Source organism: Papaver somniferum, chromosome 7 (genome assembly GCF_003573695.1).
Source record: "Papaver somniferum cultivar HN1 chromosome 7, ASM357369v1, whole genome shotgun sequence".
In the NCBI taxonomy this organism is placed as follows: domain Eukaryota; kingdom Viridiplantae; phylum Streptophyta; class Magnoliopsida; order Ranunculales; family Papaveraceae; genus Papaver; species Papaver somniferum.
The window spans coordinates 233773663-233800330 of record NC_039364.1 but is presented as its reverse complement, the minus strand read 5'-3'; the positions used below and the strand labels follow the sequence as shown (position 1 = coordinate 233800330).

Genomic DNA, 26668 nt, shown 5'->3' with positions numbered 1-26668 from the left:
TTTTGAAGGTTACTTTGAGTACCTTAATTTGTTATTGGGATGCTGTGATTGAAAACTGCTCACTTGTTTTCTTTCATTTAGCATTCATCTTTTCTATGGTGGCGAAATCTTAATATATATTTGTCCTATTTCTATCTGGAAAATAAAATGAATGAAGAAAGTGCCGAATAGTTTGATATAGAAACGGAAGATGAGTCTTTTGTCCAAATATTTTTAAAACATGATTTTAATGGACGAGTATAAATTAGTATGGATGAAATGGACGAGTTTGGAATTTTAATTTTAGGAGAAGATTAAATGAGAATGAAAATGGGGATGTTGCTGACTTACTTATGCCATTAGAAAATTTCTCTAATTCAGTTCTAGAGTCTACTATGGATGATGCTAAACAGTGGAACTTTGGCTCAAACTTCTCTGTATTTAAATGGATTTCTTATGTTTCCCTACAAGTAAGTATGGAACCCAAAAATCCCACTGAACGTATCTTTTTTGGTATGGACTTTGTGTCATAAAGGGGCTCCAATATTCTAGACTACTTATTCAGAGCAGGGAAAGTTAACTCAAGCCGATGCTTATTCCGTGCAACTGAAGAAGAATCAAATAGTCATCTTTGGCATTATTTTTTGGATAACTTCGGCGTGAGATGGGTATTTGCAGAAAACATTAAGGCTACTATTTGGAAGTAGGGGTGGGACTTGGGTTGGTTGGGCGGGTTAGAAGGCTTGGCCGAGGCAGACCCGAGTTAGGAATCCTTTACCCGGATTGCCCATCGAACCCGTGAAAGGTACTTCCCAAGTCCGTCCAAGTTATGTTCGTCGGGTTATCCGGGTTCCTCGGGTTGGCCCAAGTTTCGCCAGACATACGAATCTTTTAATATGATAATAACAATTTTTAGTAATAATAAAATTTAATTGCTCAACTACAAAATATTTAAAATAATATAATTTTTTTAACCCAAATAAGTAATAATTATCTTAAATTTCCATTTATCTTATATCGAATGATTAATGAGATAAATATAATTTATATTTTCGTTATTATATAAGAAGATAAATACTAAAATTACTCTAAACAAATGATAATACCAATTTTAAAAAATAGTTTTATATGACTATGTCATAGTTCTTCGGGTTACTTGGGTTAGAAATATTTTTGTCCATGCTTGTCCAAATTTAGCTCGGATTTATAAAATTTATGCCCAAGCTTGCCCAAAATTATAAAATACTTTGCCCATGTCCGCCCAACGTTCGGGTTGGGCATGGGTTGGGCGGGTTAACCCCATCCAAGTCCCACCCCTATTTGGAAGTGGTCTAATAGGAAGAGTGGTCGTATAGTGAAGAAGATTTAGGGATTCCTTCCTTCCGCAATTTGGTGGAACATTTGGAAGGAACATAATTGCCGATTAGTCAGCTGATAATATCAGTTAAGTGTACTTTATTTCGATGGTCTCTACACACAAAGTTTTTTTGAAGGTTACTTTGGGTACCTTAATTTGTTACTGGGATGTTAAAGTTGTTTGAAGGTTACTTTGAGTACCTTAATTTGTTATTGGGATGTTGTGATTGAAAACTGCTCACTTTTTTTCTTTCATTTAGCCTTCATCTTTTCTATGATGGCGAAATCTTAATATATATTTGCCCTTTTTCTATCTGGAAAAAAAATGAATGAAGAAAGTGCCGAATAGTTTGATATAGAAACGAAAAATGAGTCTTTTGTCCAAATATTTTTAAAACATGGTTTTAATGGACGAGTGTAAATTAGTATGGGTGAAATGGACACCAAAAACTTGCAAGATTGAAACTGGATTTATTCTGGCTTAAACTTAAAAAAAGACCGAGGATGAAACTGGATGCATCATGATGTAACTTAAAAATAAGAAAAAATATTTGAAAGTGGGTAGGATCAAACTATTTACATCCTGACTATTTTTACATTCTCGTCCATTTGAACAATATCAAATTTTACATGTTTTTTTCACCCAAAAATTATCGTTACTGGGTTAATCGACCAATTTTGTGATACAGAAAGTGAGGAGTCGGGCACAAACGACACAACCGTTACATTTTAATTTGGACAAAGAAAATTGATGACTGAAATTTAAAACGCCCGAAAATATCTAGGTGATCAGGACATGAGTTGCCAAAGAGTCAATCGGGCGACTGACTCGGGCGATAAAATCGGCGAAAATCTCTAGTAACTCAGTTTTCGAAATTTGATCTTTGCATAATGTTCTTATTTTTCTGAAATTTGTTTTCGTACTCTTGAATTGGGTTCTGATCAAATTACTGTTTATTAAAATTTGGTTGCCAAAAATTGAGTTTTTATTAATTTTAATTACAGATTCTAAAATTAGGGTTTTCATTATCGTTTTCTTATTTCTCTAAACTAATTTCACAGTTCGATCTGTTTTGATGTCAGATTAATTTGTTGCTTTGGGAAAGAGTTTCTTCCCAATTGTCTTTGGTTTTCCACTTACTAGATCCATGGAAAAGTCTGCTAAGTAGTGTTGGGCGGATCCCCTTCTAAAGCAGTGTATTAGTTGGTGGGTTTTTCTCTGTAAGTTGATTACACTTGTGAGAAGCTGGTCTGCACGTGGACTATATAGAATCTTCTGGGATTTTTCTTACCCCCAAATTCATAGAATATCTCTGGAAAATACTAGGTATGTAATCATTCTCATAACCAGAAATCTTTATTGCTGCAGCTTGAAAGATTTTTTGGGTTTGTATGTTGCAGTAAGGAACCTGCTATGCATGCAAAATTATATAGAAAGTTTATTACATGTGTCAACATTTCATATTATTAAAATTTTCATAAATCTGATTCAAATTAATATAAAAGAGAAGCAAATGTCTCTCAGTTCTATTAAGACATATGATAAAAGTTTCTCTTCATATACTTCTTCTCCTTAACCTCTTATGTTAATTGTTTTAAAAAATGGATAATCCAATCATATCTCAAGGGCTTAGTACAGTTGCTAAACTAATGGAGGAGAAGGCAAATTTGTCATATGTGGGTAACTATCAGTTGTTGCAATTCATCAAAAAAGCCTCTGTATGTATCAAAAACGGTGAATCTATGGAACTGGTGGGTAAGCTGTTTAGGGAGGATGACTTCTACAGTTCAAGAATGAGACCTGATCAAGTAAGAAGGGATTAGAAAAACAAATGGGACCTTCAGTGGAATTTGGAGGTAAGAGATCCTATAACCAAAAACTTGTTTTTCTCTGCTTTCTAAGACCCTGAAGAGTTTGTTATAGCAGTCATGTCTCATGCATCTGTTGATGGAAAGTTAATGGTGTTTAGTGAGAAAGTCCATAGAGTGAGACATTCAGATCTTAACTTCACCAAGTATATTTTCTGGACTGTTTTTAAGTTTACCAATTTTACTGCTGATAGAGTATACATGGCTAGGAAGGTTGCTAAGAAATTAGGTGAAGTTCTCATGTTGATTGGTCCTCATGGGATTGAATACAAAGCTTTGATCATTTTTGATCTAACAAAACCCTTAGTTAAAAAAGTACATATGGTACTTGAGGATCAGGGTACTAGAAAGAAAAATATTGATATTGATTATATAGGTCTTCCTGCTAGTTAATGTTCCTTGTGCAAGTGGATTATGCATCCTGAAGGTTATGATTGTAGAAATGAATCTCCTGATGTTGTTAGAGAGATTCATGTGGTTGTTGGTACAAAGGAAGAGGCAAAAAGTTTATTGTTATTGAAGAAAAAGGAATCTAAGAACTCAAAGAAAGTGGATCAAACTTCTACTTAATTTAGGAGTTTGATTGATAAAGAAGCTGTTAATAGGGCAACTAGTAAGAGGCAAAGAATGGATATAGATTGGGTGTGTCCTAATCCGGTGGTTAAATCTAGGCCAATAGTTATTAAGGAGGGTAACAAATTTGACAATTCTGCTGAAAAGGGTAAGGAAAAGGATGTAGTAGAGTTCATGGAAGATGAAGAGAAAGAAAGAGTTGAGGAAATGGCTAAAGAGAAGTACTTCCAAAGCTTGATTGAAGGGAAGCATTACTTGCAGGGCTATGCATGGTTGTTAGCAGAGTACAAGGATGTAGAAAGATATTCACCAGCATAGATAGTTTCACAAGCTTTGGTTGTTGCGGAAGGGGATCCAGCTGAACTTAACCCTACACCAATTGTTGCGGCTGAAGCTGTTTTAGCAGAGGATGCCATGGTTTCAGACAAGGTGAAAAATCTAAATATTGTGGAAGGGAGCTCGAGTATCGAAAACCCTAATATGGTTAGTAATCTTTTCCCAGCTTTGTATGTTTTAAATTGTTATTGGACTTGTTTTCTTTGTTTTTGTGCTTTCGCCTTAGTTAATCATTGGTGTTATGATCTGCCTTTAAATATTTTAGCTACAATCATAAGGTTGTTGTTTCTGGCTTCACTAGGAAGTTATTGTTGTTTAATTTGTTTTGCTGGTTTTATATCTAGGATTTAGTTATTTTAGAAGTCATGAAACTTATTACATGGAATGCCCAAGGATGCAATAGCCCAAAAACATATAATCATGTTAGGTTTTTTTGCTTGAAAATACAAACCTGAAATGGTTTTTCTATCTAAAACTAAAATGGGTGTGGGAAAAAATGAATGACACTGCTAGAAAGTTGCAATTTCAGGACTGGGTGGTTATTCCATCAATAGAAAAATCCGGGGGTCAAATTGTATCCTGGGCCAATAGGATTTTGGTAAATTTGGTGGAGGTTAAGTTTAATATAATAACGGTTGAAGTGAAAATTAAAGGAATTTTAAGTTATATTTCTTGTATATATAGAGCGTTAAATGTGCATGATAGAACTGCTCGATGGGAGTATCTATTGACACTGAATGAAATATTTAATGATCCATGGTTGTTAGTTGGTGATATGAACTTCATTTTAAATAATACTGAGAAAGAAGGTGGCAATGAAGCTTCTACCAGTATATTTAATTTAGTTCACAGAACTATACAACAAATTGGTTTCATGGATCTGGGTTTCCATGGTGACCCTTTCACTTGGTCTAACCAAAGAGAGGGTGAAAGTAATATAAGAGAACGTATTGATAGGGGTCTGGTTAATGTTAAATGGTTTAATGTTTCTCCGGACTATACTGTTTATCACTTATCCAGAGTGGCGTCAGACCATAATCCTCTGTTATTAGATGTTTGTCCGGTTAAATTGGGAGGTTCAAAACCATATAAATATTTTAGGGGTTGGAAAGAACATAAAGACTATAACATGTTTGTTGAAAATGCTTGGTCTGAAAATAGAGGTGTTTCGGAAGACAACATAGTTCAGACCCTGAAATCTCTAGCCACATACTTTGGGTTATGGAATAAAAACATTTTCAAAAATAAGGAAGAGATCTAAAAAAAAAATGATAGGGAGAATGCTAAACCAGGGAATAGGATTTCTAGAAAAGTTTTGAAGAAATTAGAAGATGATCTTGAGACTTGGAATAAAATAGAGAATATATATTGGTTAGAAAATAGTAGAGATAATTTTTTTAAGGAGCATGACAGATGCACTAAATATTTTCATGTGGTAGCCTCTAACATAAAAAGACATAACTCAATACACATGCTTAGAGATGAATTGGGTTTTTGGATAGACGAGAAAGATCAATTGGATTTGTTGCTAAAGAATCATTTTGCCAAAATTAGTACCAATTCAAATGGTCAGATAAATAACTTTTTTGATGGTTTAATTACGGTGGTTATTTTAGAAGATGAAAATAGGGACTTAGTTAAGATCCCTGATATAGATGAAATTAAAAAGTTTTTATTTAGCATGAATTCTTGGGGTTCCCCAGGACCGGCTGGGTATCCGCCAGGTTTTTCTCAGACTCACTCTAGTGGCACCTGATGTGGTAAGCTTAGTCACTAATTTCTTTGAATCAGGAAAATTAGAAGAGTCTTTAAATGAAAATTTTATCTCTTTAATACCTAAGGTTGAGAACCCAATAACTCCGGTAGATTTCAGACCTATCAGTCTGAGTAATGCTTTATATAAGCTTATCTCCAAGATATTGGATACTAGACTGAAAAAGGTTTTTAGATAAGATCATCTCCCCAAATCAATCAGCCTTTATTCTGAAAAGGAAAATTATAGATAATGTAGTCATAACACATGAGATTCTTCACACAATGAAAACTAGCAAAACAAAGAAAGGATATCTAGCTTTGAAACTAGATTTATCTAAAGCATTTGACAAAATAGAATGGAACTTTGTGATTTTTATGTTAAAAAATTTGGTTTTTTCACAAAAATGGTGTGATATGATTTATGAGTGCATTTACACGGTTAAATCTATGGTTCTTCTTAATGCAGTTGCTGGTATTCAATTCTCTCCAACTAGAAGTCTGTGTCAAGATGGTCCGTTATCACCGTATTTATTTATAACTGCTTTGGAAGTGTTAGAGCATAGCTCGGTCAACCTCGCATACGTTGCTATATCAAGCATGTTTGTCAATGTTAGTGATCAAAACTATAAGTCTTCATTTCTAGTCTATTATAGCTAAGTCTCGGACTAGGTTAGAAGGTGTAGTTGAGCTCAAGGACTTCATGGAGATTCATCAGACAAGAAGAATAACTACTCAAGAAACCGGTGGAACTTCTCGACAAAAAGGTATGTGAAGACTTGAACTCATCTGTTACTCAAAAGTATATTTATCCAATCTCCTACTTCTTGAGACAAAAGTCGTATGCTATATATGTAGACTATGATCATACACATTTGGTGTTTCGAGCTAAGTATATCTCGCCTATCTATATCTCGAAATGTGTGTTGGTAAGCGTTTCGCTTTGATCATGTTTTCTTTACCTAGTGACGAAAGTCATGTGGGTTTCGATCATCTTGTAAATTGCTTTGACGAGAAATAGTGTAACAACTATATAACGTCCTCTAAGAATTTTTGAGTGATTGGAATAAGAGTTTAGATTACATAACCATGTATTCCTTCAACCGAAGTTGTCTAACTTTGTTGATCAAGAGAAATCGGCAGGATTGTGGAATTATCTTTGTCAAGTCCGCGAACACAGTCCGCGAACTGAAGGAAGTTCTCGATCGAAAATTTCTGCTGGATTTTCCAAAACTCGTTTGTGTGCTTAGTCCGCGAACTGGCGGAAGTTCTCTTCCCGAGAATTTTGGCTGAGTTTGGAAAACTCAACCGATTGTCTTAAGTCCACGAACTTGTTTGTGAACTTAAGTGGTTATGATATAAAGATGAAGTTCTGAACATGAGTATTAAATTACTAAGGAATTCTTTATGCAAACCGTGGCTACAATGTTCATGAACCGATTCAATCGAATCGAATCATCTTTGCTTCAATTGTTTCTTGTGTAGTACATGAGATTTCCTTGCAATTGAACAACTCTTTAACTAGTTCATGTGAGCCAATTGAACTAGTTATGGTGAAGACGAACAATGTTAATATGAAAAGCTCATATGGTTAACCTTTTGATTACTATGTTGAACCAACATACGTGTACATATTTGGGCACGGTTTTCACAAACCTAGTAAACGTGTCTGACAATTGTGTGTGACAAGCTAAGCTTTCGATCTAATGGTTGAGAAATATTAGCTTGAATCTAAATCAGGTTTTCATCTAACGGTGAATATGGACTGCTTTGTAACTAAGGAAAAACCCTGATTTGAAGACTATATATAGGGGACGTCTAGCATTGAGAAAATTAATCCCCACACGTCCGTGTGCTACTAGTGCTCTCGCTAGAGTCGATCTCCATTAACCTTTGAGTTTCTTCTCTAAATTCGGGTAACGACTTAATGACTTCACTGGGATTGTGAAGCCAGACCGATACTACTTTTATCGTAGTTGTGTGATCTGATCTTGCATCTTCTATCGTACGAGTACAATCTTTGATTGGCTTGAGATCGTGAAAATTCTACGATAGGCAAGATAAAGAAGTCACAAACATCTTCGTCTCTCTGTTTGTGATTCCTTGACAAACCGCCTGTGTAGTCAGGAAGAATTGTTGAGAGGTGATTGATTAATCTAGGTTGTTCTTCGGGAACATAATACCGGATTATCAATTGGTTTCTGATTCACCTTGATTTAATATCAAAAGATGAAACAACTTTAGGGTTTATCTGTGGGAGACAAATTTATTCCTTTGATAGACTTTTCTGTGGGTGACAGATCTGTTTATTGTTAAGCCTGCGATTGTGTTCGTAGCAACTCTTAGTTGTGGGTAAGATCATCTAAGGGAATCAAGTACGCACCATCCTGCTGTTATCAGAGGCATAAGAGCATAATTGTACCTTATATCAGTGCGAGATTGATAAGGGTTCAACTATAGGCCAATCCGAAGTTAGCGTGTAGTTGGCTAGTGTCTGTAGCGGCTTAATACAGTGTGTGTTCAATCTGGACTAGGTCCCGGGGTTTTTCTGGATTTGCGGTTTCCTCGTTAACAAAACTTCTGGTGTCTGTGTTATTTCTTTTCTGCATTATATTTTATATAATATAAATAATACAGGTTGTGCGTTAAGATCATCAATTGGAAATCCAATCTTTGGTTGTTGATTAAAATTGATTGATCCTTGGATATTGGTCTTTGGTACCATCCAAGTTCATCTCTCTTTAATCGAGACTCGTTGATTGCTTGAGTAAGATTAAATTGAGAGATTGAGATATTAACTCCTTGAGATACTTTTATCTAGATTGAGTCTAACTGTCTAGTTGATTCTCTAACAAAGTGTTTAGGAGTTAGTCCATACAGATTGCTAAACGAAATATTTTGGGTGGTATTGTTAGACCCATGCTTTTTCAATTGATATCAGAGCAGGCAAACACGTTTAAGACCTCACAAGTCTATGTTTGTAGCGATCTGACTTTATGGACAGAGGTGCTATCTCTATTAACGTACCACCAGTTTTCGATGGCTCGAATTACTTATGGTGTAAAATTGTTATGCAATCTTTTCTCCATGCACGTGATTTTCAATCATGGGTATATGTTGTTAATGGCTATGATGCTCCCGTTGTGGCAGTTGCCGATGCAAAAGTTCCCAAACCTATTGGTGAATATAGCCTTGCCGAGATACTTGCTGTTAAGAAAAATTCTGACGATTTGAATGCCATCATACATGTCATTACCCCAAACCTTCAGCATCATGTGCATAACTACACTAGGTCTAAGGAGGCTTGGGATATCTTAGAAACCGTATTCGAAGGAAACTCCAGTGAAAAGGAAGCGAGGCTTCAAAACCTTAATTCCGATTGGGATAATATTCGTATGGAAGATGAAGAGTCGTTTGATGAGTTTAATCACAAAGTGTCTGAAATTGTTAATGCATCTTTTGCATTGGGTAAAATTATTCCTGAAAAGGACATTGTGATGAAAATTCTCAGACCGCTGCCATCTAGATATGAGTCTAAGAAGCATGGCACCGTCGAAGGGAATAACCTCGACAATCTTTCCAGAAACACCTTAGTTGGAAAGCTTAAGATATTTTACCATGAGCACACATCCAAAGTCGGAAATGATGTTTCCTTTAAAGTACAGAAGAACACCAAATTACTTGATAAAAGTAAAAGTGTTTATGTCTTTGAGGATGATCAGGTCGAGGAAGATTTTTCTGATGAAGATCTTGATAAATCAGTCTCCTTGATCACAAGACAGTTTAGGGATCTTCTGTTGAAGAGAAGTAAACTGTTTTCAAGAGACAAACCTAAGTCATCAGACAAACCTCACGGTCGCGTACCTCCTAAAAACAGGGATGTTGACGAGGCTGATGACGAGGATATGCCTCAGTGCTTTAAGTGTAAAGGTTTTGGTAATTTTGCAAATGAATACCCTAATCGTAGAAAATACACTGGGAACAAAGGTCTTGCTGTAACACTTGATGAAATATCTGAGATCTATGATTCTGAAGAAGATAGGAAATCAAGTGTCGGTCTTCTATGTGAAAACATTGATTTTGATAACTGTAGCAATACATATATCAACCTTGATGGTTTCGAGGAAGAAGAGAATCCAATCAAGCTGGAAGAATTAATTGACCCATCCTTTGGAAACTCTGATTGCTATGGTTCAGGATCCACTGTGTGTCTTGATGCGTTTACACCACAGATGCCTGAATATTATCCAAGTTTGACGTGCTCGTTTTGTTCTCAGAACGGTCATGAACTATCAAGATGTTACAAGTATAAACATCAAGATGTTACAAGTATAAACATCAAGTGAGGCACGCCAACAAACTTCAACGAAGAGCAAATCATTTGGCAAGGAAGCTAAAACTAGCTCATAAGACTGCTGAGGTATTTAGGATTTTATCTTCATCTAAGAAGTTGGTTTCCAAGGATAAAATAAGACCAGTTGAAAAGAAAGTATGGTCTCGCGTTGATAGAAAGAAATCAAAGGATTCTTCTTATGAAGAAAAAGATGAACAAGTCATTGTTGATCACAATACAACTTGATTGTGTTGTTAATAATCTTGTCTCATGTACCTGGTAGAAAAGAGACAAGATTGAAGTGCAGATCCATGTTTTAGAAAAGTTTGCTTCTTTTCATAGTTTTGTTATTTTCTGTCTATCAAATAAAAGAAAAGGGTTATTATCGGCAATTCTACTCTTTATAGGGTTTTAGAGTTGGGCGTATATGAACCTGTTTTTAGGTTTCGAACCCTACATTACTTTTTCCTTCTTGACATCCTATATAAGACTGCTTGTTGAGTTAAGTGATTCCATCACACAAATCCAGTTGTTCATAACTGTTCTCAAAGCATTATGTCGTCTGTTAGAAAGGATGTCAACGTGATTGATAAACTCTCAATTAAGGAAAAAGAGAAATCTCCTGTTTCTAAGTACTTGAAAAGAAAAAGAACAAGAAAATCCAGGGTTGTTCCTTCTAATTCTCAGAAGTTTTCCGATGTTCTTGATGAGTTGAAGGCACTAAGAAGGGAGATTTGTGAAATTAAGACGTTTGTGTCTAAATCTTTGGAAATTCAGAGGAATCTTATTCGACCGTTTCAGCCAAGAAAGTTCGTGGGTATTGACTCTTACTTCCGTGAACCTTATGTTCCAATGGATGTTGATGACAAAGAGTTCGGGAATGATAAAGAATTTCTCAAATATATTAATGCCTAGGAAGTTTTCTTTTTTGATTAGTTGGAAGAATAACTAGTGCTTGAATAGCGATGATTGCGACTACACATAGCTATCTCTGTTTTCATTTTCTTGTGTTATTTTTTAGGTTTATTGGTATTAAATTCTAAAAATATTTGGAGGATGATGGTTTGCAATATTTTTAATGGTTTAATATATTGCAATATTTTTATGGGATATGTATTTTTTACGTCCGTGAACTTGAAGGTCCCATATTTTGTCAAAAGTAAAGTCATTCATGATCGATATTTATATATTGATTTAAGGATGAATAGACTTTTGACAATCACAAAAGTTATGCCTATGCAGTCATTTATTTGATGGAAAATAGGATAAAATCTTTTGTGAACAAGGATAAAGTCTATTATGTCATTATTTTGATAAAAAGATAGAATAGATCCTTGTATATTATCCATGGTATTGATCTTTATTGATCCAAATTCTTTTGTATTACCGTGAAGGCTCCATTGTGTGTCTTATGTTGAGCACGATACAACTAAGTCGATTCTCTTATTGGCATGGTTGGTTGTTCCATAAGATACTATATGTTGAGCATTAAGAACTAAATTGATCAACTTGCTTAGTTATTTAGTTTGTACTCCATAATCTTTCTCTCTTATGTTGAGTACATAAACGATTAAGGTTCTCATGTTATTATAAGCTTAGTCGGGGCTCCATAAGTTCTCTTGTGTCAAGCCCAAAATAATTAAACTGATTACTACGGTGATTAGTTTGGTTATTGGTATTCCAATTAGATTGATTATAGGTTCTCTTGTAATTAATAGATTAAAGATTTTTCGTGGGGTTGTAGTAATAGTGGTTATAAAATAGGGTTCTTTTCAGACTTGTGAAAGAATATTTTTTTAGATTTAATAAAAATTATATACACAAAAATATTCACAATGGTGTAAGAGGTACTGGGGTTTAGGATTCCACCGAATTCATTTCTTAAGGTTCAAATAATGATTCTTTTAACAATTATAGATCAGTAAATATATAAAATATATTGACTCTTATTTTTGCCAAGATAAATTCTCCAAATATTAGATGTAAATGTTAAGCATGAGGCATCAAATCATCTAAGCTAAGCATGCCGCATCAAATCAAATGACAACTAATTTTTTCAAATCATAATTTCAATTAAAATTAGTGCAAAAGTCATGAGAAGAATTAAATATAATTACCCAAGTGTGAAATAAGGCTTCCTCCATCACCCCAGTGTTGGGGTTTAACTCATCATAGTAAAAATGCTCACAAAATATTTCATTGATGCTCAAAAGTGTTTTACAATGAAGAGAAATACAAGAAATTGATGTAAAACAGAACTCTGCGACCCACAAAAGGCGTCCAGAATCAACGACAGAGCTGAGGAGCTGTTGTCGTTGAAGAACTACGACCCACAGACGACAGTCGATTTCGCTGTTGAAGAACGACTGCTTCTGAGAGTCCGTTCTTCGTGTTCTTCAGGCGTGTTAATGGCAGCAGCAGCAGCAGGTAACTTCTCTGCAACTCCTCCTGCGCCTCTCTGCTCGCCTCCAAACCTCCCCAAACTCTCGACAGCCTCTTCCCAATGACCGATACTTGTATTTATAGTGTTTTGGAGCAAGAAATCCGACCATTGATTGCGTATATTTTCTATTTAATTCGATTATTCTTTGCTGCCCATATTTAACAATAATTTCCATTTTTGGCTTCTACACACGTTAGATTTGATCCTGAACGCTCTAGTTAGCCTTCTCCACGTCTCAGCACTCTTTCAACGCTAGTAGAACTCCTCCATGCACACAAGAACTTCAATTTTGCTCGTGTTACACTACACGTGCTCTGTTTTGGGTGTGTGAATCATCAAGCATTTTCCAGCCAATTCCGATCGAATTCGATGCCCAAAATGTGTTCCTTAAGCTATATAACATCTTCCTACCAAGTTTGAGCCATTTAATCGCATCACAACACCTTCATTTTGTCGATTGAAATTCTGCCTGTTGATGAACCAATTTTCCCGCCAAAAAGTTTATTTGAATTTGAGAAGAAGGTGTCCTGGGGGTGCCCTTAGTAATTAGGTTACCCCTTATCCAAAAGCGAGATTCCGAATAACACTTGTCCTCCGGGTGCCAAAATCAACTTTTCGAGCCAAATTTTCCAAAAATGTTTATTTCCTAAAAATACATAAAAACACAATATTAGTACAAAAATAGAGTTCCAACAATACTGACATTGAGGACAAATTAGACACAAAAATGTGTCTATCAAATACCCCCAAACTTATTATTTGCTAGTCCTCGAGCAAATTTATTCTTGAAAAGTGACCGAGTTAATCTCAGGTGGGTTTATCAGAGGTGTACCCACAAAAACCAGTACTCCAGACCCTAGCTATCTACGCAGAACCTTGGAAAGCACTAAAGAACCTCCTTGGTTGGCATACAATTATTGACTCTAAGAGGAAAAACCCTGATGCGAAATTCCAATTGCTGTACACGAGTTTGCACTCAAGCATACTAAAATTCATATAAGTGACAGAGCTCTACTAAGATAGTTTCACGATGGACATCATACTCGGAGTCAGACTAATCACATGAAAAGATTAAGAAGATGGAAAAAGAAAAATGTAGATGGTTGAAAAGTGAACGGTGTTTCCCATATCTGTCTGAAGGCCTCTGCCAAGATGAACCTAACCTAAATGACTGAGATACCGGTCTGACTAATATTAACACACTGGCATATACAAGGGAACCAGTGGTCAATAACTTAAATCTAGATCAACAAACTGGCAAATACAAGGGAACCAGCAGTTGACTACACATAACCATTTTTTTTTTTTTTAACTTAACGGCATGAATAGATCTTTTTGATCCAAGCGCATGCTTCTTGTCAGCAGATTACACGATAGTTCCCACGGGTCCTGCATTCCACGCTTGCTTAGGCGACGGAAACAGGGAGAACACACGCATATTGCTATCCAAGTGTTAATACTTATTCCGATTGGTCTAACTGGTCCGGTCTATTTATTTATTTATTTATTTTTTTTATTTAATTTTTTTTATTTTTTTTTGAAAAGGTAACTCAGTCACTCTATTTCACCCTAGCAAAGGTAACAACTTGAATCGTGTGCCCCACCAAATCACTTGAAATAAAAGAAAAATAAAAATAGAAAGTGAAAAGGACTCGACAAGATATGGCGAAACTATCATGTTATTTCTAACACCTGAGCTCTGTGCTTTTATGAATAGACTCTATAGATGTTTCCATCTAGTCAGATTGGTTCCTCAACTCCTAAAAAAAATGTTTCCATCCACTTAGATTGGTTAGTGCTATCCTTAATAGGCATAAATTTCTAGGCTCTGGAGTTTATTTATTGCAACTAAAAAGTTTCTCCCATACCCCCAAACTTAAATCTAACATTGTCCTCAATGTTCTAAAGATGAAACTAAAAGCATGAACAAGGAGAAACTGTTACCATTGAAGCAAAAGAGTAAGGAAGGATATTACCGTGTTGCATGAGATTGGGTTACCTCCCAAGAAGTGCTAAGTTTAAAGTCTTCAGCCAGACTTAGGAAAGGATTAGTCAACTCGAACCATATAACAGTCGAAATAACTGTGGGTCTTCAAAACGAAAAAGAGCTGACCAAAGGAAACTACATAACCAAGAAATGAACAAGAATAACATGCCCTTACTAGTTTCCTGATTAAATATTCTAATTGCGGTTCAGGTTCAGGTTCTATGAAAGGGTCTAAATAAAATATTTTCATGGCTGTTTCCTCATAGGGGATCCAAATTATTAGGTCCTAGAGTCTGGAAAAACTCAAATACGAACTTAGAATCACAATAATAACCTAAATAATGAGGATCCTCTAAGTCAATCAGATATGACTTACATATTGACCACAGTGAGAGTAGTGGTCATTCTTAAGCAAATGTGTCGATTCTAATTTCCTAAAGCATTTAGGTCTAGTCTCACAACTTAATATTCGACACATTTGGAATACGTTCCCACAGTTGGAAGAAAACTATTTGGTGGGAAAACAAAGTCAATCTGGGTATCATAGCCTGGGAAACCACATCAACCAGAGGATGGGTTTCTAACTGAACTCCTTCATGGACATCATTAGGTTCGGGAAAACGAGTATGAAGGTAATCTTGTAAAATGGTCAGGCACAGATCAAGTCCTAAGTGTGGGGACTTTCTAGAGTTAAAGGTAAGGCACTAGGGAAGGATAATCACCCCCAAACTTAGAGTTTTCAGTGTCTCTAGATAGACCTCTAATTATTTCTTGAATTTCCGTATCTTCAGAGTCCTTAAAATATTCAAGAGATTCTTCTAAGTTATTATCAGGTAGTGCATCTTTACTCATCTCTACGGGTCTATCTTCTTCTTCCAAGACTATTGTTTCTAAGTCGCTAGACTCTAAAACAGTATTTTCGAAATAAACCCGTTCCTCTAAACCACTATCGGCTTCGTAATCAAAAGGAAAAACTACATCGTCTAAAACGGTGGTATCCCTAATCAAATCCTCGTCCTTTGAATAGGTGAATAATCATAAAAATTATTTGGATTTGAACTAGAAATAATAATCATTATAAAGCTCAATTGGATTAATAGATTCCTGATCACTATGCCTACATATTTCAGATTCTTCATTACTACTATCCTCATCATCATAATAGTACAAAGATGATTGAACCTTATCTAAATAAGTAGTGTCTTTTATTCTAACCTCGTCCTCTAGATTGGGCAAATATTCACTATTGATATCAAGGGTAGAATTGGAAACACTATTTTGGAAATTTAGATTATTTCGAGCAGCATTAGCTAACTGTTCATTTTCTGCCTCTAAACGTGCTTGAATTTCACTGAGCGTAACACTTATACTTCACAAGTCTCATTGAATATCTTAGACCGTTGTGTACTCTCTTCTCTTGAACTAACTGCACGTTCATACTCCCTTCGAATTTGTTGGTAGGTTTCTTCTAGAGATTGAACAGGTTTAGAAATGTCATAATCAGGACTAGTTTTTAAGTAATTTTCCAAAAACGCATGACTAGTACTATAATATTCCTGATTTTCTTGCTCGTAAGACCAATTCGTGTGTGGATAGTAATTGGGCTCACTATGGTATGAACCATAACCTTGAAAAGGTTGGCGTTCCCAACTACTATTCCCACCATGGTCATAAAACTGATGATGTCCATATTCAAATTCAGGTCGATACTCATTGTATTGGCTTCTATCATACCAGTTCGACATTCTTAATTGCAAGGGAATTCTACACAATCACAAACAAGGCCGACTCGACTCCACCAAAACAAACCTAAAGATTTCTAGCAAACAAAAAGCATGATGGCTCCACTTAGATTGTTTCTAGACCAGCTTCTATCTTTCGAAAGGGAATTCGTTGCAATTTGAGCAAACCCCTCTGGAATCAATCTGAGTCAAAGTAAGTTGAATAGAGGCGAGGGAAGCTTAGTAGAGCTTTGATACCCAAGGCCTCACCGCTATCACAAGGCGGCGCAGTCACGCATTCAACTCACAGAAACCATCATGAACTTTGGAGTGTGCTTAAAGAGCAACCAATATTTTTCGAACGAGTTTCCTATTAAGCTCGTTACCCTATCGGTCTCGTTCTATTCCAAATTTTAAGCTTAGGTTCGCGTTCGGTTTCGTTTTCCTAAGGCGGGCAAGAAGAGAACGGTGATGAAATCCGAACCCTTATCTTGTTTAGGCCAGGCCTTGCCCTTTACTAGGAAAATAAAGACAGTCCGGTTCGTCCTCAAACAATTATCACCTTAAGGCAGACAGTAACCCACTTGCAGGAGATTCGCGGGTGTTTCGATTGGACTTACCTCCCGTACCAGACGGGCGATGAACCGTTGTCGTCGACTCGGGCCACGACTCCTATGCCGTGTGCGAACCCGAGGGGCCGAGACGATATAGTAATCGTCGTCCTTCCCTGCACACAGTTTATATAATTTTTTTTTTTTTTAATATAATACCCTTCCGTAGGGTTAAAAAAAGTCCAATTGTTTAAAGTCCAAAGTCCAAATAATAAAAAAAAAAAAAAAATTACAGTTTTCCTCACACACTCTAAAAAAAATTAAAAATTAAAAATTAAATCCTAAAATTGTCCTTTTTTTCTTCTCTTTTCGCTTTTCGCTTTAAGCTTTTTCCTCTCCAAGTCCTTAGTGCTCCACTTCGAACCTGTAAATCAAAGACAAAAAGACAAAGTAAAAAGGAACAAATAATAAAAAAAAAATAAACCTAAAAAAAATTCTACCTAAGCACAAATCCGCGTCGGCGGCGCCAAAATTTAAAGATTTTTCGTGGGTTGTAGTAATGTGGTTATAAAAGGGTTCTTTCGACTTGTGAAGAAGATTTTTTGATTTAATAAAATATATACAAATATTAACAATGGTGAAGAGGTACTGGGGTTTAGGATTCCACCGAATTCATTCTAAGGTTCAAATAATGATTCTTTTAACAATATAGCTCAAAATATAAAATATGACTCTTATTTTGCCAAGATATTCTCCAAATTAGATGTAAATGTTAAGCATGAACATCAAATCATCTAAGCTAAGCATGCCCATCAATCAAATACAACTAATTTTCAAATCATATTTCAATTAATTAGTGCAAAAGTCTGAAAGAATTAAATATAATTACCCAAGTGTGAAATAAGGCTCCTCCTCCTCACCCCAGTGTTGGGGTTTAACTCATCATAGTAAAAACTCTCAAAATATTTCATTGATGCTCAAAAGTGTTTTACAATGAAGAGAAATACAAGAAATTGATGTAAAACAGAACTCTGCGACCCACAGAAGGCGTCCAGAATCAACGACAGAGCTGAGGTGCTGTTGTCGTTGAAGAACTACGACCCACAGGCGACAGTCGATTTCCTGTTGAAAACGACTGCTTCTGAGTCCGTTCTTCGTGTTCTTCAGGCGTGTTAATGGCAGCAGCAGCAGCAGGTAACTTCTCTGCAACTCCTCCTGCGCCTCTCTGCTCGCCTCCAAACCTCCCCAAACTCTCGACAGCTCTTCCCAATGACCGATACTTGTATTTATAGTGTTTTGGAGCAAGAAATCCGACCATTGATTGTATATTTTCTATTTAATTCGATTATTCTTTGCTGCCCATATTTAACAATAATTTCCATTTTTGGCTTCTACACACATTAGATTTGATCCTTAACGCTCTAGTTAGCCTTCTCCACGTCTCATCACTCTTTCAACGCTATTAGAACTCCTCCATGCACACAAGAACTTCAATTTTGCTCGTGTTACACTACACGTGCTCTGTTTTGGGTGTGTGAATCATCACGCATTTTCCAGCCAATTACGATCAAATTAGATGCCCAAAATGTGTTCCTTAAGCTATATCACATCTTCCTACCAAGTTTGAGCCATTGAATCGCATCACAACACCTTCATTTTGTCGATTGAAATTCTGCCAGTTGATGAACCAATTTTCCCGCCAAAAAGTTTATTTGAATTTGAGAAGAAGGTGTCCTGGGGGTGCCCTTAGTAATTAGGTTACCCCTTATCCAAAAGCGAGAGTCCGAATAACACTTGTCCTCCGGGTGCCAAAATCAACTTTTCGAGCCAAATTTTCCAAAAATGGTTATTTCCTAAAAATACATAAAAACACAATATTAGTACAAAAATAGAGTTCCAACAATACTGACATTGAGGACAAATTAGACACAAAAATGTGTCTATCATTAATCTAGTTCATTTTTCATATATTCCACAAGTTCTTGTATGGAGTATATGCACGGCTATACTAATCATGTTCTATTGGTTAATGTAGTCATATATTCCGTAAGGTTTTTCTTATGTTGAGTATGTATACGTCTAAGATAGTCATCTCCGTATGATTAAAATAAGTCGTAGCTCTGTGAGTTTTACTTATGTTGAGCACAATCAATTAAATTGATCACTTTTGTGGTTAGATTTAGTTGTGTATTCCAATTAAATTAATCATGGGTTTAGTTGTGGTTAATTTGGTTGAGATTTTGGATATTAGAAAATTACTAATCATGATTTTTGGTGTCCAATAAAAATCCTTATTTTCTCTCGAAATTAAGGTCGCTCTTGTTGTTATCTTGGGATGATATCTAATGGGGGAAAGTTCTTTTGAACTTGTGCTTAATGGTAATATCTTTGTGGGGAGTGCGGTTGTGGAATTTTTTAGGGTTATCGTGTATCTTTAAACTCCTTGATGAATGATGTTAGCTTCGGCTATATGATTGCATCTAAATTAAGTTGATGTGTGTCTTTTCTTTTAGTCTTGAAATGTTTCTCGTGGAAATTTCATTATGAACCCGCTCTATTACCTTTGCCAATTTTATTGACAAAAAGGGGGAGAAATATTGTAGGTCACACTACGAATACATATGGTTTTCGGATCATTGTGTAAGGGGGAGTGGTTTCCATGATTGAGATGGAGTATTGACTAAAGGGGAGTGATACATATCACCATAGTATTATTGTTGAAGTCGTGATACAATTGGAATTTGATATTACATAATGATACTATGACATTGTATAATAATGATCAAGAATCTCGATTTCACTCATTATTGTAGCTATGGATCTTCAACAACGATGGTGCTAAAGTTACAATCTTTGGATTGGAGTACTTGGAAGGATGAAGATTTCGAGGAATGTTGAAGATTAGACTATGGAATAGGAGCCACTAAAGTTTATATTTTTTGTATTCCATATGTATTGATAGTTTTGTCAATAAAATTGACAAAGGGGGAGATTGTTAGAGCATAGCTCGGTCAACCTCTCATGTGTTGCTATATCAAGCATGTTTGTCAATGTTAGTGATCAAAACTATAAGTCTTGATTTCTAGTATGTTATAGCTAAGTCTCGGACTAGATTATAAGGTGTAGTTGATCTCAAGGACTCCATGGCGATTCATCAGACAAGAAGAAGAACTACTCAAGAAACCGGTGGAACTTCTCGACAAAAAGGTATGTGAAGACTTGAACTTATCAGTCACTCAAAAATATATCTATCCTATCTCCTACTTCTTGAGACAAAAGTCTATGCTATATATATATATATATATATATATATATATATATATACTATGATCATACACATTTGGTATTTCGAGCTGAGTATATCTCGCCTATCTATATCTCGAAATGTGTGTTGGTAACCGTTTCACTTTGATCATGTTTCCTTTACCTAGTGACGAAAGTCATGTGTGTTTCGATCATCTTGAAAATTGCTTTGACGAGAAATAGTGTAAAAACTATATAACGTCCTCTAAGAATGTTTCATTGATTGGAATAAGAGTTTAGATTACATAACCATGTATTCCTTCAACCGAAGTTGTCCAACTTTGTTGATCAAGAAAAATCGGCAGGATTGTGGAATTGTCTATGTTAAGTCCGCGAACTGACGGAAGTTCTCGACCGAGAATTTCTGCTGGATTTTCCAAAACTCGTTTGTGTGCTTTTCTTAGTCGGCGAACTCAGTCCGCGAACTGGCGGAAGTTCTCTTCCCGAGAATTTCTGCTGAGTTTGGAAAACTCAACCGATTGTCTTAAGTCCGCGAACTTGTTTGTGAACTTAAGTGGTTATGATCTAAAGATGAAGTTCTGAACATGAGTATTAAATTACTAAGAAATGCTTTATCCAAACCGTGGCTACAATGTTCATGAAATGATTCAATCGAATCGAATCATCTTTGCTTCAATTGTGTCTTGTGTAGTACATGAGATTTCCTTGCAATTGAACAATTCTTTAACTGATTCATTTGAGCCAGTTGAACTAGTTATGGTGAAGATGAACAAGGTTAATATGAAAATCTCATATGGTTAACCTTTTGGATACTATGTTGAACCAACATACGTGTACATGTTTGGGTACGGTTTTCACAAACCCAGTAAACGTGTATGAAAATTGTGTGTGACAAGCTAAGCTTTAGATATAACGGTTGAGAAATATTTGCTTGAATCTAAATCAGATTTTCATCTAACGGTGAATATAGATTGCTTTGTAACTAAGGCAAAACCCTGATTTGAAGACTATATATAGGGGACGTCTAGCATTGAGAAAACTAATCCCCACACGTCCGTGTGCTACTAGTGCTCTCGCTAGAGTCGATCTCCATTAACCTTTGAGTTTCTTCTCTAAATCCGGGTTAACGACTTAAAGATTTCGTTGGGATTGTGAAGCCAAACTGATAATGCTTTTATCGTAGTTGTGTGATCTGATCTTGCATCTTCTATCGTACGAGTACAATCTTTGATTTGCTTGATATCGTGAGAGTTCTCCGATAGACAAGATAAAGAAGTCGCAAACATCTTCGTTTCTCTGTTTGTGATTCCTTGACAAACCGCCTGTGTAGTCAGGAAGGATTGTTGAGAGGTGATTGATTAATCTAGGCTGTTCTTCGGGAATATAAGACCGGATTATCAATTGGTTTCTGATTCACCTTGATTTAATATCAAAAGACGAAACAACTTTAGGGTTTATCTGTGGGAGACAGATTTATTCCTTTGATAGACTTTTCTGTGGGAGACAAATATGTTTATTTTTAAGCCTGTGATTATGTTCGTAGCAACTCTTAGTTGTGGGTAAGATCATCTAAGGGAATCAAGTACGCACCATCCTGCTGTTATCAGAGGCATAAGAGCATAATTGTACCTTATATCAGTGGGAGATTGATAAGGGTTCAACTATAGGCCAATCCGAAGTTAGCGTGTAGTTGGCTAGTGTCTGTACCGGCTTAATACAGTGTGTATTTAATCTGGACTAGGTCCCGGGGTTTTTCTGGATTTGCGGTTTCCTCGTTAACAAAACTTCTGGTGTCTGTGTTATTTCTTTTCCGTGTTATATTTTATATAATATAAATAATACAGGTTGTGCGTTAAGATCATCAATTGGAAATCCAATCTTTGGTTGTTGATTAAAATTGATTGATCCTTGGATATTGGTCTTTGGTACCATCCAAGTTCATCTCTCTTTAATCGAGACTCGCTGATTGCTTGAGTAAGATCAAATTGAGAGATTGAGATATTAACTTCTTGAGATACTTTTATCTAGATTGAGTCTGACTGTCTAGTTGATTCTCTAGAAAAGTGTTTCAGAGTTAGTCGATACAGATTGCTAAACGAAATATTAGGTGTTGTTGTTAGACCCCCGCTTTTTCAGGAAGGTCTGTCTAGGTTATTCATTAATGCAGAAGTGCAAAAGAAATTTGCTGGCATGAGAATAAATCGAAACTTTCCAACAGTTTCTCAAATCTGCTATTTGCAGATGATTGTTTTCTTTTCTGTAAAGCAGATATTGCAGAGGTCAGGAATATTATGAATATCTTAGACATTTTTACTTCATCTTCTGGTCAGACCATTAATTTTCAAAAGTCTGGAGTGTATTTTAGCAAAAAAGTTCACGGAAAGCCTGAAAAGATATTGGCCAAAATGTTAAAGGTTCAAAGGATTTCTAAAGATGAAAAATATTTAGGCACACCTCTATTTTCCGGTAGAAAAAAATCTTTAAGTTTTGAGCCATTATTAGAAAGAGCTTATAAAGCTTTAAATGGATGGAAATCCAAAATTTTATCTCAGGCGGGTAGAACTGTGCTTATTAACTCCACTCTTTCAGCTTATCCATGCTATCAAATGCAGTGTTTTGAATTTCCAAAATCTGTCTTTGATGAGTTCGATAAACTCCAAAGATATTTTGGTGGAATAAGGATAACCCAAAAAAGCTTTTTACCCTAAAGCTTGGGACAGTATTAGATGCTCAAGAGCTTCTGGAGGAATTGGGATAAGAGATCCACATAAGTCAATTTATCTCTTCTAGCTAAACTAGCTTGGAGAATGCTACAAAATCCTAATGACTTATGGGTTAAAATAATTAGAGAGAAATATTTCCAAGAACTCATGCTTTTCATAAGAACAGTGACTATGAAATTTCATGGATTTGGCATAATAAGAGTAGGTCTGGAATCATTAAATAGAATAGTATTGGCAGGTGGGAGATGGAAGAACGTTAATGTGGATCTAGATAGTTGGATTCCGGGTGTTAATGGGTTAATTAATTGGCATCATGAGGATGTTAAACTGGTATCTGATCTGATAGGAGATGATGAAAAGTGGAATACAACCTTGGTTGATAACACTTTCCAGCCTGAAATAGCAAACAAAATTAAATCTATCTATATATCAGAAAATTCTCAGGATTCTCTTATATGGTTCTGCAAAAGAAATGGTCAGTTCACTACTAAATCTGCATATAAATTAATATGTCAAGAAAATCAAATTAATGATGTTACTTGGATGAAAATCTGGCACATGAAATTACTTCCCAAAGCTGTTCTTTTCGTTTGGAAATTGTCAGCTGAAGTGTTAAATTTTAGATCTAATTTATATGATAAGCTAGGACATCCAGATCCTTGTTGTGTACTATGTTCATCGGATAGTAGAGAGACTGCTAAAAATTTGTTTGTGGAATGTTGTTTTACTAGAGCAGTTTGGTTTGGTTTAGGATTACAGATCCCATATTTCAATACAAATTGTTTTGAATGGGTAAAAACTTGGTTTGACACTCCTTTGAAAGAGTGGAAAGAAATCTTTGCTATAATATGTTGGAAGATTTGGAAATATAGGAACATGGTAGCTTTTCAAGCAGTTAAACCAAATCCACTAGACTATATGAATATGATTAGAAATGCTATAAATGAATGGAACACGGCTTATAGAAAGGACTCTTCTGGAAAAATTTCTTCAAGTACTAATGTTACACAGCTACAGAAGGCTTTTCAGAAGAATGGAGTTAGTAGAAGCACTCATAATTGTATTCGTGCTGATGTTTCTTATGATTCTGACACAGGAGAATATGGAATTGGGTTAATACTGATGTAATTTTAAAGAGTGGTAAGAATAGGGATTCGTTGCTCGGACTTTTTAAAGGATGGGTTTAAGATTAACTAAAAGAAAATACTAAGACAAACTAATTAAAATGGATTTTTGGTTTATCAAGGAGAGATGATTCTAGGGTTTTGGATTCGACTACTTCCAATATTTGTAAACTCAATAACAATTCCTTTGACAAAATACTCATAGTTTACTCAAAACAATTTCGAACACAATCTCATGCTTTGGAAGATAAAACGTTACAAGCTCTTTTTATGACTCTTGTCACTATTCTAAGGCCTAATTCTCCTTCGCTTATAAAATAACGGTAGAAACTACCCAAAACAATTATCACGAAGCATATAAAGAAGAGAAAATTTTTAATAAATTAAAAAAAAAACAGTATTGGAGTATTTTTGTCAAAGAAAATAATTGCTAAAATTTACGCATTAAAAATAGCTTCTTCCAAAATCCTAGCAAAGAAATTTAGCTACTCATGGATCAAAAATTGGAAAAAATCTCATTAATCATTGTATTCAAAAAGATATAAATATGCTTACAGGCAAAAGATTTTGGTCAGTACGACGAGAAACCCAATCAATAATCTCTGGATTACAATGGATTCTTCACCTTCTTATATCTTGCTCACCAAACAGTGGACCAATTATTGGATAACTCCCAAACGTGAGAAGCTTAACAAACAAAGACTTTGACTAAAGGACAAAGAGTCTAAGAACAATTAATTTCTTCTCCTATTTCGTCTGTAGCTAGCACCTCTATTCACTTTTCTCCAAAGACAAAAAAAGTAATCCCGTCCTCCTCTTCTCAAGCGCGCATATATATATATATATATATATATATATATATATATATATATGGGAAAATGATTAACATTCCCGGGTTGAATCCTGGTGTCCATCCCGAGAGTGGAATGTGTGAGAGGGACATCCCCGGATTGAATCCTGGCGTCCATCCCGAGAGTGGAATATGTGAGAGGGAGAGGGTGGATCCCACCCTTAACCCACCCCGCTGCAGTCTATCACTTCCCATGTATATGTCTAGCCACAATTATCTTTCCTCTTTTAAAAGTTCCCACCACGTCACTAACCAACGAATGGATACCACGTGTTAAATCCTCTTCTTCTTATTAGCTTTGCAGCCGTCGACACCAAATATCGTATCAATTCCGTGCCTTCCCAACTCGTTCTAGTTCTTTACATCCTAAGTGAGACCATGAGCTACTGTTTCGTGTTATGACGTACGAGCTTGGCCCAAAAGTGAACATTTTTATCTTTATCAACTCATCTGGATGCTTTTATCAACTATTCTGGGACATTTCTGGGGGTGCCTTTAACACTTTTCTGGGTGCTTTTAGTAGTTTCTCGAGCAGCCATCTCTTACCTCTCATATCCGCTCTTTTCCTCAATTTTTATACATCACTAAGGTTGCCATGCTTTTCAGACATAACTCGCATCACTAAAGCCGACATGCCTTTCAGATAGAGAAGAAGAAATAAAAGTAAATAATGAGAAATAAGTTTCCTCCAACAACAGTTGCATATGAAATGACACTTTAGCCCCTTTTAAGCGACGTTTCTTCTTCTTTTGCTCCAAAGTACCTAAAACTCAAAATCAAACATAAAATACATAATTTACAAGAAAACATAGCAGAGAAAGCATAAACAATAGATAAATATTAAGGTGTTTTAGACACATCAAATTCCCCTACACTTAGACTTTGCTAGTCCTCGAGCAAATCAAATTAAACTAATTTTAAATACATACAACTCCATATCGTTGAGGATACGGTCACACTTAGCACGTATAACAAGCCTTTAAACCCCTAGGTGGCCCTAGTGGCCAAGTTATAGTCTCGAGTGGTTTTACAAGAGGTTTACCCACAAACCTTTTACTCCAGACCCTAGCTATCTACGCAGAACCTTGGAAGGCACTAAAGAATCTCCTTGGTTGGTGTACTTATTGACTACAGGAGGAAGTACCCTGATGCGAAATTCCAATTGTTGTACACGAGTTTACCCTCAAGCATACTAAAATTCATATATAAGTGACAAAGCTCTACTCAGATAGTCGCACTATGGACATGAATATCCGGAGTCAAAACTAATCACATGGATAAATCAAGAAGATGGATATAGAGAAAAACGTAGATGGTTTGATGTTAACTAAGGTGAACGACGTTTCCCATATCGGTCTGAAGGCCACTGCCAAAATGAACCTATCCTAAGGACTGAGATATTGCTCTGACTAATATCAACTTACTGGCATATACAAGGGAACCAGTGGTCGATAATCCTAATTTTAGGTCAACACAACTGGCATATACAAGGGTACCAGTGGTCGACTTTATTGGATTTATTCCGGTTGGTCCAATGGTCTGGTCTCTATTTCTTTTTCTATTTCTTTTTCTTTCATTTTTTGTTTCATTTTTTTTGGTATCTCAATCACTCTATTTCACCCTAGAAGTGGTAACAACTTGATTCGTGAGCCCCACCTAATCACTTAAAGAAACATATTTTAAAGAAACAAAATAAAAATAGAAGTGAAAAGGACTCAACGAGATAAGGCGAAACTACCATGTTATTTCTAACACCTGAGCTCTGTGCTTTTATGAATAGACTCTTTAGATGTTGCCATCTAATCAG

The 26668-nt window shown here is 35.7% G+C and overlaps 2 protein-coding genes across 2 annotated transcripts; both read left to right on the top strand.

The window, feature by feature from the left end:
- Positions 1 to 4609: 4609 nt before the first annotated feature.
- Positions 4610 to 5374, top strand: LOC113296127. The gene has a single exon (XM_026544459.1). It carries the CDS (start codon positions 4610 to 4612, stop codon positions 5372 to 5374), a length of 765 nt encoding a protein of 254 aa, XP_026400244.1.
- Positions 5375 to 23058: 17684 nt separating this feature from the next.
- Positions 23059 to 24015, top strand: LOC113296126. Its single transcript, XM_026544458.1, has one exon. The coding sequence runs from the start codon at positions 23059 to 23061 to the stop codon at positions 24013 to 24015; it is 957 nt and encodes a 318-aa protein (XP_026400243.1).
- The last annotated feature ends 2653 nt before the right edge of the window (positions 24016 to 26668 follow it).

Excerpts from the sequence above, each read along its gene's own strand:
- LOC113296127 (XM_026544459.1), top strand. The coding sequence starts at position 4,610 with ATGAATGACACTGCTAGAAAGTTGCAATTTCAGGACTGGGTGGTTATT.
- LOC113296126 (XM_026544458.1), top strand. The coding sequence starts at position 23,059 with ATGAAATTTCATGGATTTGGCATAATAAGAGTAGGTCTGGAATCATTA.